Source organism: Stegostoma tigrinum, chromosome 27, assembly GCF_030684315.1.
Source record: "Stegostoma tigrinum isolate sSteTig4 chromosome 27, sSteTig4.hap1, whole genome shotgun sequence".
Lineage (NCBI taxonomy): Eukaryota > Metazoa > Chordata > Chondrichthyes > Orectolobiformes > Stegostomatidae > Stegostoma > Stegostoma tigrinum.
Window position 1 is genome coordinate 1,870,186 of NC_081380.1, and position 12,233 is coordinate 1,882,418.

The 12,233-nt window shown below is 44.3% G+C and overlaps 1 protein-coding gene across 6 annotated transcripts in view; it reads left to right on the plus strand.

The window, feature by feature from the left end:
* The first annotated feature begins 460 nt into the window (after positions 1-460).
* The window catches only part of LOC125464755 (protein CASP-like), a 534,922-nt gene continuing 523,149 nt past the window's right edge, over positions 461-12,233 (plus strand). For all 6 annotated transcript variants that reach the window (XM_048557535.2, XM_048557531.2, XM_048557534.2 and 3 more), the window contains exon 1: positions 461-576. In XM_048557535.2, the coding sequence (XP_048413492.1) occupies positions 514-576 (63 nt within the window). In that variant the 5' untranslated portion in view covers positions 461-513. The remainder of the gene's footprint in view (positions 577-12,233) is intronic.

Below are 12,233 nucleotides of genomic sequence, written 5' to 3' on the forward strand. Positions count from 1 at the left end.
TCAAAAAAACCAAAAATCGTTATTATAAACTGATCTATTTTGGTGTTCCCCTTCCTTATGGAGCCGAATGCTAAATCCAGAGAAAAAAATAGCAACGTTAGAGTGCAGAAATACATCAGGATTCAAAATACAAGCGACTTGGCAAATATAAACAAAGCTAGAAAGAAAAATGAATATTTCAGTTGCATATCCAAGAGGCACTCTGCACGAAGTAGTCGCCTTTTCGAACCTTAAGAAAAACAATCGGGTGAAAAAAATGCTGCGGGTTTAAACGAGATATATAGCTTGCACGATGCTCCCTATTTTTATTTGTTGGTGTGCTCAGCCTAGCGGCTATAGGAGCCGGATCTAGGATTCAGGGATGGGAATGCGGACGGTCGATCGGCAGGGAAGAGTGTTTCGGATGGATCCGGCTCCGCGCTGTTTGATCCGTACCGTATTTTGTGGATCTCCGCCTCCCCCTCCCCCTCCGTGCAGGAACTCCAATCCAGGCTCGCTCTCTATCGCCTCAAGATGGCCGCCAATGTGGGATCGATGTTTCAATATTGGAAGAAATTTGATTTACAACTGCTACAGGTCAGCAGCGGTCGGAGGGGTTCGGGAGGGCGGCAAGGCTCACGGGGTAGCCTGGGCTTTGGGTCTTGCCGACTAGTGGCGGTATTGGCTGGCACTGGGCACCGGGATGCGGGCTTTTTGTGATTGATCAGGAATTGATCCCTGGGCTGCTTTTGTGTTCAATCATCGATCAGCCGCCAGCAGCCAAGATGGCGCCCGCGATCTGATCCGGGCCCTGAGGCCGAGGCCTGGGCCTTGGCCTGGCGATGCAGGGGCACCGCTGCCCCACACCTTATCGTAACTTTCCCGGCTCGGGGTGGTGGGGGAGAGGCAGGGAGAGGCGGGGAGAAGGAGTCAGGTCGGCTGCCCCGAGGAGGAGGGAAAGTTTGAGCTGTGTCCGGCCTCTTCCCTCAGAGAGTCAGCGCCGAGCGGCTTTTATTTAGAAGTGCACCGACACTGAGAGCCTTCCAGTCGGTTGGGTATCCCCGCAGGGAGCCGGTCGGAGGCTACGATAGGCCGCGGCTTGGCCGGCCGTGTGAAGTGCGGAGCAGCGGCCCGGAGAGTCTGAAGGGGCGCCGGGGTGGGGGAGGCATACCCCCGGCTCGAAGTTGCGAACTTCCCCGGCCGGAGGCTCTTCTAGGGCCTGACTCTCCCTCCCTGACCTCCGGAACTCGGGCGGACCGGCATTGAGATGCAGAGAGTGGCAGGATCTGCTCCGCTCCCGCAGTGTCCAAGCTCGGGGGTTTATGAAAACTTTTTTAAAAATCAGGACGTCAGACTAGTGAAGAGGGAGTGTTGGCGGCGAGACGGAGCCCGCTGCCCTCAGCGGCGGTTGCAGCGTCTCGCTGAGGCCCGTCACAAGGACGGACTTCGTCAACCTGGGAAGCTGGGGCAAGAATGAGGAGCTGTGTTATAAGGCTCGGCATTGGTGGGGTGCGAAATTGGGGATCATGGGGTGGAACTGGCGGATCCGGGACTGGGACAGGGTGCGGGGATTAGAAGTCAGTATTGAAAATTTGGCATTGGAAAGGCTGTGCAACTGGGGAACTCGGGCTGGAGAAGGGTTTCTGATTGGGGATATATGCTTGAGGGTAGCTGGAGCAGGATGTGGGGTTGAGGGTGCAAAGCTAGAATGGTGGGCATTTGGGATGTAGACTAGAACAGAGTAGAGATCTGTCGATGGAATGGGGTGTGGGATTGGGCATCTGGTACGAGAATGAGTGCAATTGGGATTCTCGTACAGGGAGTGGAACTGGGGATTTGCGATTTGGACAGGATGTGTGATTGGGGATTAGTGGATGGATTTGGGTGGAGGATTGCAAATCTGCAAATGGAATGGGGTGTGAGAATGCCATCCTGGAGCTGAAACAAGGTGTGAGATTGGGGTGCAGGATTGGGTGGGGGAGGAAAACTGGGACAAAGTCTGGCATTTGGGACCTGGACCTGGAACAGTGTAGGATTTGGCAACTAGGGTGGAGTGGGGTATGGGATTAGGCATCCAGGACTGTAAATGGGTGTGGGTTTGGGCATCAGGGATTGTAAAGGAGTGTCGGATGTGGTATTTGGTACTATACAGGTGTAGATGATTGAGGATCTAGGACTGCAACAGGGTGCAAGAATTGGGAATGTGAGACAGGTTGCAGGATTGTTGAAAATCCAGGACTGGGAAAGGTGCCTGAATGGGAATCTAGGATAGGGAGTGGAATTAGGAATCTGGGATTGAGGTCGGGTGTGGGATTCTGAATCCAGTGTTGCAATGAGTGCAGGTTGGGGTAGCCCAGAGTGGATTGAGAGAGCTGCATTGGGGGCCTGAGGATGTAACAAGTGTGGGATTAGAGATCTAGTTTGTAATGCGGTGCTGGATCGGGGATCTGAGAGTGTAATGGGGTGTGGTATTTAGGGAGCTGGAGTGTAATGGGACTTGGAATGGAGATCCGGGATTGGGGATCTGTGATGGAAAAGTGTGTGGGATTGGGGATTTCTGGGATGGAATCTAGTGCAGGACTTGGCATTTGGAAATTTAATGGAGTGCAGGGTTGGGTTTCCTGCGCTGTAAATGAGCAGGGTTGTCTGTTCAGTGCTGTAATGTAGAGTGGGCTTTGGGGATCTGGGAGAATACTGGGGGGCAAGATTTGTTGGCCCAGTGTTCTAATAGGGGGAGGAATTTGGAGACCACATACTGTGATGGGATTTGGGAATGTCCTTGCTCAATTGGGTGTTGGATTTGGGGATCTTGTGTCATACTAGGGGAACAGGTCATGATTTGGGAATCCGGTTGCTGTTATGGTGGGTGCATGTGGATCTTGCGCTCTCATGGGATCAGGGTTTGGGGATCTGATGCTGTAATGGAGAGTGAATTTTGGGATTCATTGTTATGGGGAATGGGATTTGGGGAGTTGGTGTTGAAGCAGCGTTTTGCACAATTAGGATGTTGTTGCTGCAGTGGGATTAGGGTGTTGGATTTTGGAACTGGTGCTGTGAGGGGTAGTGGGTTTTGAGAGCTGAAACTGTAATTGGATGTAGTGATGGGAATTTGAACAGGCACTGATGTCTGGTATCTTAGTTGTGTGCCACAAGGCCATTTAAGCTGCTTGAAAATGATGCAGTTTTTGACATCTACTCCTATAATGGATTGCAATAATTGGGCACAGTAACAGCAACAATTTATTAGGAGCTTTTAAATACTTCATAACAACATCATAACCCAAAATGTGACATTGAGCTCTGTTGAGATATTAAGTCAGTGAATCAAGAGTTAGCTCAAAGAAATACATTTCAGAAGTGTCTTAAGGAAAGATAGCAAAGTGGAATAGTTTAGGGAAGGTATTCCAGAGCTTCAGGCTGAGGTAACTGAAGGATGTTCACTGTTGATGGGGCCCACGGTGGCTCAGTGGTTAGCACTACAGTCTCACAGCACCAGGGACCCGGGTTTGATTCCAGCCTCAGGCATCTGTCTCTGTGGAGTTTGCACATTCTCCCCATGACTGCATGGGTTTTCTCCGGGTGCTCTGGTTTCCTCCCACAGTCCAAAGATGTGCAGGCTAGGTGGATTGGCCATGCTAAATTGCCCACAGTGTTCAGGGGTATCTGGGCTGTAGGGAGATGGGTCTGGGTGGGATGCTGCAAGGGGTGGTGTGGACTTGTTGGGCCAAAGGGCCTGTTTCCACACTGTTGGGAATCTGTTCTGATCTGATCTAATCTAATCTTGATGGAATATTTAAAATTGGGGATGTTCAAGATATCAGTATTGGAGGTACAAGAACTGGAGGAGATTACAGAAGTAAACATTGGCAAGGCCATGGAGGGATTTGAAAACAGGAAAGAGAATTTTAAAATCAAGATGTTTCTTAACTCTTTGTCAGTGTTAGTCATCAGCACAATGATAGTGGGGGAATTGGATTTTGAGAGTTGGGAACAGAGTTTTGCATGACCTCAGGTTTATGGAGGGTAAAATGTGGGAGACTGGCCAAAAATGTATTGGAATAGTTAAAAGTGAAATCTGATGTAGTTATGGAGTGTATAATGGCAACCTCTATTACAATAAAATGTTGATGCATGGGTATCCCGTATACCAATGGGCTTCTGCCATGGCAGTGTGTGGTAATCGGATACTGCAATATCGTGAGCAAAAGGGATGAAGTGTACTAATGAGAAAGATGTGCTGTAATGCAACACAGTGAGGAAGTCTGGAGTGATATGGCATAAAATAAGGGGTTTTCCTGTAGTAATGACAATCAGTAAGAAAGAGTGGTTTGAGTGGCATGGTAAATGAATGCAGCCATTGACAGCATCTCTTGCACAGTGACAGTTCTTTGGTAAGTGGATACAGTGGTAGATCTTGGGTAACGGTAAAGCAATTAAGATCAAATTGTTGGATTAATTGGTACAGTAACAAAGCCTTACCAGATGTGTTTATAATGTGGCTGTGCTGCACATTATAGGATCTGGCAAATGAGTACATTAGTGCAGCTTGGCTAAAGAAATGAGGTTGGGTTAGTTGTACTGTACAGTAATGATGCTCTGATAAGGTTCTGGTATTGAACGCAGGATGAGCGTTTTTGGATGTGAAGTTTTGAAGTCCTTTTTATTGAATACGGTTCTGAGGTGTATAGTGTTTTTGGAGATAAGCTAAAAAATGACTTCTATTTTTGTATGAAAATAATAACTCACCTGTGCTTGAATTGTGCTCAAAAACATAGTTTGCATGGTGTGTGAACAGTTTTGACACACGGGAAAGCTCTTTTTGTAACTAATCAATTATGTGGGGTCTAACATATCTATAAATTTTCCTCATCTAGGTTATTTAGAATATCTTAAGTGAACCAGACAAGTCACATTGTGAAATAGTTTAACCATGTGTATTTTTGGACTATTGGTGTTTGCATTATATATAATTATTTCAAATTTTTATAGTGCTTAGGCGGCAGGCTGAATCACTTTTTCATTTAATCCTGCTCTGTTTGTTTACTGAAGCATACTTTGAAGATGAATTCTGACTAAGCGTGTCTGGTATGATAATCACAGTGCGTGTCTATGTATTGTTCCATACATTTTTACAGCTTTAGTGGGGGTTGGGGTTGTAACCCTTTCACCCTTCTGATTTGTTCCTTGTTGCAGAAGCATACAAACATACTTAAATATATGTGCTAATATTTTGAAAATGACTTTTGTATTTTGAAGATAAATTAGCAAACAAAAAGTGGTTAAATATCAGCATTTGTGAATTTATTTGCATAAACTAGATTCGTTTGGCTTCTGCAACTCCATGGCTTGCTTTTTGTGAAAATGTCCTTTAAAATCTTGGAATGCAGTCTTTAATTATTGAATAATTACCCTATGGAGATAACTTAGAAGCACTGTTCCTATGAAAAATATTTTGACTTTGTGTTTGATCATTATGGGGTAATTTGCCCCTGTCTCTTGAGTAAAAATACCAATAGAGCGAAGAATGATTAGATCTGAGCTTCATTTAACTAGTGTATTTTTTACATATAAAAATACTCCAAGTCTATTAGATATTCACGCAAGCCTGAAATTTCAAGGCCAACTTTGGCCGTCTGCCAAATGATAATTGCTGAGGTATGGGATATGAAAAGGGTTTACGCTTGATGAACTAGTTTTTAAAAAATTGGACACGTTAGTTCGATTATTTACTGAGGCTGATTTTATATCTATTACTATTAAAAGAAAATGACCGTTCACTCCTCAATTCTATAGTGCAGTTCATTGTATTGCAAACAAAATGTAGACTTAAGATTCAAAATCTCTCCTCCTCCGAGCACATCCCAAAACCAGCCCAGCTAGTCCCCACCTCCCTAACTATTCCTCCCACCTCAAGCCCCACCCCCATCTCCTACCCACTAACCTCATCCCGCCTTCTTGACCTGTTTGTCGTCCCTGGACTGACCTATTCCCTCCCTAACTCCCCACCTACGTTCACCTTCACTGGCTCTAACCTTGCCTCTTTGACCTGTCTGTCTACTCTCACCCTATCTTCTCCTTTATCCATCTTCTATCTGCCTCCCCTGGGTCCCTATTTATTTCAGAATCCCCTTCCCCTCCTGCTTTTCTGAAGAGGATCTCGATCCGAAACGTCAAACTTTCCTGCTCACCTGGTGCTGCTTTGACCTGCTGAGTTCATCGGCGTCACACCATGTTATCTCAGATTCTCCATCGTCGGCAGTTCCTACTATCTCTTTCGTCTTAAGCAGTTGGCTTGGGGGGTTGGGAGGGAAGAAACAGAGTGCACACAAGAGACAGAATGAACCTTTCAGGATAAGAAAGTGCGAAGCTGGATGTACACAGCAGGCCAAGCAGCATCTCAGGAGCACAAAAGCTGATGTTTCGGGCCTAGACCCTTCTTCGGAGAGGGTTCTGGAATAAATGGGGAGAGAGGGGGAGGCGGACTGAAGATGGAGAGAAAAGAAGGTAGGTGGAGAGGAGAGTATAGGTGGGGAGGTAGGGAGGGGGTAGGTCAGTCCAGGGAACAGGTCAAGGAGGTGGGATGAGGTTGGTAGGTAGGAAGTGGAGGTGCGGCTTGAGGTGGGAGGAAGGGATAGGTGAGAGGAAGAACAGGTTAGGGAGGCAGGGACAGGCTGGGCTGGTTTTGGGATGCAGTGGGGGGAGGGGACGAGCTGGGCTGGTTTTGGGATGCATTGGGGGAAGGGGAGATTTTGAAGCTTTGAAGTCCACATTGATACCATTGGGCTGCAGGGTTCCCAAGCGGAATATGAGTTGCTGTTCCTGCAACCTTCGGGTGGCATCATTGTGGCACTGCAGGAGGCCCATGATGAACATGTTGTCTGAGGAATGGGAGGGGGAGTTAAAATGGTTTGCAACTGGGAGGTGTAGTTGTTTATTGCGAACCGAGCAGAGGTGTTCTGCAAAGCGGTCCCCAAGCCTCTGCTTAGTTTCCCCAATGTAGAGGAAACCACACTGGTTACAATGGATACAGTATACCACATTGGCAGATGTGCAGGTGAACATCTGCTTAATATGGAAAGTCATCTTGGGGCCTGGGATGGGAGTAAGGGAGGAGGTGTGGGGGCAAGTGTAGCACTTCCTGTGGTTGCAGGGGAAGGTGCCAGGTTTGGTGGGGTTGTAGGGCAGTGTGGAGCGGACAAGGCAGTCACGGAGAGAGTGGTCTCTCCGGAAAGCCGACAATGGTGGGGATGGAAAAATGTCTTGGGTAGTGGGGTCGGATTGTAGATGGCAGAAGTGTTGGAGGATGATGCGTTGTACCTGGAGGTTGGTGGGGTGGTATGTGAGAACGAGGGGGATCTTCTTTGGGCGGTTATGGCAGGGGCGGGGTGTGAGGGATGTGTTGCGGGAAATGCAGGAGATGCGGTCAAGGGCGTTCTCGACCACTGCGGGGGGGAAAGTTGCGGTCCTTGAAGAACGTGGACCTCTGGGATGTACGGGAGTGGAATGCCTCATCCTGGGAGCAGATGTGGTGGAGGCGGAGGAATTGGGAATAGGGGATGGAATGTTTGCTGGAGGGTGTGGTGGGAGGAGCTGTATTCTAGGTCGCTTTATGAACCTTTCAGACTTGTATTGAAAAGCACTGTGATGGTGCAGAATGGTAAATTCTACTTTCGTACTGTAATTATTGTATTTTACATAAAAACATACTATTTAATAAATAGACTTGTCTGATATTTGTGTAAGAGTTGAGTATAGATGATTGCAGGGACAATTCAGAAATTTTACACTTTTTAGCTTTTGAACTTAAGGTGGCGTGATGCTTGTTCTATTGATGCTATGTTTCTAAATAATATTTATGCCGGTTACTTTTGAGGTGAAGTATATACAGTGAAGAGATTGGAGTTGGCTTCAAATTATTTTGGTGTGAAATTTCTGTTGAAGCAGTTTTGGATTCTGAATGTGAATGAACCCCTCCTTGACGTGACAGAATAGTTGCCTTTGTGTAGAATGTTCTTGAGATGGTGAGGCCCCTTGGGCTGGACTTGACACCTAGATGATTGTGAAGTGCTTGGCTGAGGACTGTGGCCATCTTTCTTTTCTCTTTGTGTTGCACAAAATAAGTGAAGCATTTTTAGGTTTGCACTTTTATATTGCTTGTTGGGTAGATTTTCTGCTCAGCAATCACTATTTTTAAGAATAGTGAAAGTAGTTCAGTAAACTTTCACTTGAGAGTGAGAAGTTTTGGGTTTATTTCTGACCTGAATTCGCTAAATGCTCTTCCTGTTCACACAGCGTTTAACTTTGACCTGCTCCTTAACTTTGACCTGCTCCTTGGAAAGATAACAGCTTAAATGTAAAAAAAAACTATTCATTGAGTTTTTTAAATATAGATTTACAGTACTGCAGTTTCAGATCAAATTCAATTTTGTCAGAACTGTTACAGCTTAGAGGCGGTGCCACCAGTAAATTTGAAATATTAAGGATTAACTGCTTATAACTTAAATGTGAGATTTGTTTGTTAGGAAGCTATAGAATCTCTGCTGAGGAGAATTTGTTAGTGAACTTTGGATACAGAAACAGAATGTACAGTTTGTTTGTGTTTTCTCTCAATTGCAATTTGGATTGAAAATTCTTTGTTCTTTGAACAAGCATCTACTCTAGGAAATTGCAGAACTGTACCAGCAGATAATGAAATTGTTAATGTGAGTGAATTTAGTGCTGTATTAAACACAATTTTCTTGCGTTTTTAATTGGTACTGTATCTTTCATTGCAATCTGTGCATAAATTTGGAAGCTTTATTTGTTACGCTGTTAAAAGATGTTAACTCCAGTTACTTATTGAGTGATTTAGATGAGTATCTGCATTTTCTTCTGCTGTCTCTGCTTGGTCTGATTTATGTTGAGGTTAATTCAAGCAGCTATCTGCTATTACACTCATTTCATGCACAAATAACAACTTGTATTTATACAGTGCCTTTAGCCTAATGGAATTGTTTAGCTGAGTTGGCTGGACAGCTGGTTTGCAGTGCAGAACAATGTCAATATGTGGGTTTGATTCCTTCACTGGCTGAGGTTACCATGAAGAACTGTCCTTCTCACCCTGTCCCCTGGCCCGAGTCATGGTCCACCCATCGTTTCTTTAGTGAGGGAGCAGTGCTGTGGTCTTCTGGACTCCGCCTTGACTTTTACTTTACCTTAACCTAATAAAATGACCCAAGTTGTTTTTCTGAGGATGGAAAAATATGAAAAACAAAAATATAAGGATGAGCCCACTCAGTGATGACCAATAGTTTGGGTAAAGGTAGGTTTAAGGAGAAAGGTGAGGTAGCGATGTAGAGAGGTTTTAAGAGGGAATTCCAGAATCTGGGGCCCAGATAGTTGAAAGCATGACCATCCTGTAGTGGTACAGTTACAATTAGGAATGCTCAAGAGGGTGGAATTAGACAAGTACAAATATTGTGAAGAGTTCAAGGTAACCTTTTCTCTAACATATGCAGCCACTCTGGAGTTCAGTGCATGTGATGATGCATTAGCTTACAGTTTTGAAAGTTGATGCAGGAGGTCTGCACTGAAAAATTAAAAGGAGTTAAAGGGTCGGGGAGATGAGGTAGAGACCGTGTAGGCCAGGAGAAATTTGAAGCCTTTTTTGAGAAATTTAAAATCAAGACATTGTTTAAATGAAACTCAGCATAGGTCAGGAAATACAGAGTGATAGGTGAACTCAATCTGATGTTTGTTTGGAAACAAAATGCAGAGGGTGCAATGTGGAAAGCCAGATGGAATGCGTTAGAATAACTAAGCTTGACCAAGTTGTAGTTGAGGGTTTTGGTAGCAGAAGAATTGAAGTGGTGCAGCAACAGACGATGCTATAGAGGTGGAAACAGATGTTTTGAGATAGATTGGTTTTCTAAATGCTGCCATGCACTACCTGCATGCAAACTTTTATGTTCCTTATATAAGTACATCCAAGGCTCCCTGAACTCCAACTGATACAATTTTCATGCCTTGTTAAAAAATACTCTGCTTTTCTATTCTTACAACCAAAGTGAACAATTTCCTATGTTATGCTCCATCTGACACCTTTGGTCCACTAATTGAATTGATTTACATCTTCTATGTGTCTACCCCAAAGCTTGCACACCCTCTTGTGTCTCTGTTATTTGCAAATTTTGATACATGATTCTCTTTCTGTAGATGTTCCAGTCCTTATTGTAGATTGAAATAGCTAAAGGTTTTACTGGATAGCAGCGATCTCTGCTTTGGAAAACTATAACAGGTATGTCAAAGCACTGCAGAAGTGTCACTAGCTATGACTTGGTGGCAAGAAAGATGGTCTAAGTGCAGCATCTTCTTTCACGAACATGGCCAGCATCAAGGTGGCTTCACTGGGCAGGACGTATCATTCCCATGCCTGACACCAGATGCTTGAAGCAGTTACTGTACTTGGAACAGCAGAAGTGCTTTGGGCATGTCAGGCAAGCTAACCAGAACTGGTAAAACATTGCTGGCACCTCACAGGAGACCCAAGCTTTTGACTGATCGAAGTGGAGAAAGCTCATTTGGGAATGTATTGTAGGGGTTGAGAGACTTTGGTAATATACAAAGGAGAAGTTGAAGGGCTGTGGGGAGTGCAGAAAAGCTCCAAGCAATACTTCAGAAGTCACATGCCCCACAGGTAGCAGAGTCTAGATCATGTGTTGGACACATCAGTTATCTCTGAGTTCATCAAATCAGCGTGGAAGCAAGTCATCCTTAACCTTCAGGGAATGCTTAAGAAGAAGTACATCAGTTCCAAATTCATGAGCCCGTGTCTTGTGTATTTGTCATTTGTACAGTACATTATGGAACACCTTTTAGAAATCCAAGTATACTACATGATGTACCATACTAGTTAAAGCCTTAACTGTTTTAAGTTTGTAAACCATAGCATAATCTTGTAAAACCTCTTGTTAAAGCAAAGTCTTGTTCTAAAATATGCAGTGCTTTTCTAACTGCATTGTTAAGACTTCCTTACTTAGACTCCAGTATAAATGTCTGTTAATTGTTTTTTTTAGTTGGGGCTTTTGTACCCTTTGACCCCTTTATGATTGACACAAGGTCTTGCATGCATACATCTTAAAGGATATGTTATTTGTGCAAGCCTGTATGTCACTGTGGCTTGTTCCCAATTGTTGCATTGCCACGTGACTTAAAGGGAACATTGAGTCAAGTAAAATTGTTCTGTTCAGGACCAGATAGGGCACTAAAGTTTCAATCATGGATCCTCTCTCTCATTTCCTGAAATGAAACTCACTTTGCAATCAAAGATAAGACTGGGATCTATAATATTGTCATATTTGGACCTTGCAGGTTCCTCCTTGCAGTAATGTAGGAGGGCTGTGCCTTTTTGGTGCAGATAGGGAACTGAACCAGAGACATTTTTGACCTGTTGAGCTTTTACAAACGTAAATGTTCAAGAAAATACCGGCGGCTCAATCAGCATTTTCCTGGCATCATAACTTCGCACACACCACTTCTATCATTTCTCACGGTTGTACATTCTTTTAGGAGCGAAAAAAAACACAGAAGATCTTGGATCTATTTTACGGAAACACAAGTGATTTTTTTTTGACCCCCTAGATCCTGGTAATGGGTGATCATTGCTCTGCTGACATGCTGATGAATACCCATATAAATGCCACACACAATAACATTTATTTGAGATTGATAACGTTGTGTAGGGAAGTAACTTCTAGCAGCTTGTTGTACTATGCTTTCCTAACTTATCTAACTCAAATAAACATGAGCACATTTACCCATTTGGACAGGGTGATCTTTTTGTGACTGCAGTTAATCAGCGCATTTTGTGTCTGTTTCTATTATCCCAATCTTAACCTTTTTTTGATGTGACTTCTCGTTGCTGGAGTGTCTGCTTTGGCAAGTAGTATGCTGTGTCAAAGGGTTAGAATTTTCAAGCTTCCCAGCTGCTTTGTCTTTATTTCTGGATCATCTGAGGAAATGAGATGCGATTTGATAGACTCCAGTCACTCTTGTGCAACTATTAACTGAGCAGTTGTATTGGTGTTAATGCCAGCTTTGTCTACCATCGCACAAATCTGGTGTTCATACCAACGTTGGCGTTTCAATTCTCTTTAGCTTCTCCCTCACCCATCCCGAAAAATCTGAGTGGTGTGAATTCCATTTTCTATCCGGAGAGAGTTGAACACAAAATCTAGGTTAATACTCCAGTACAGTACTGAGGAAATATTGTACTG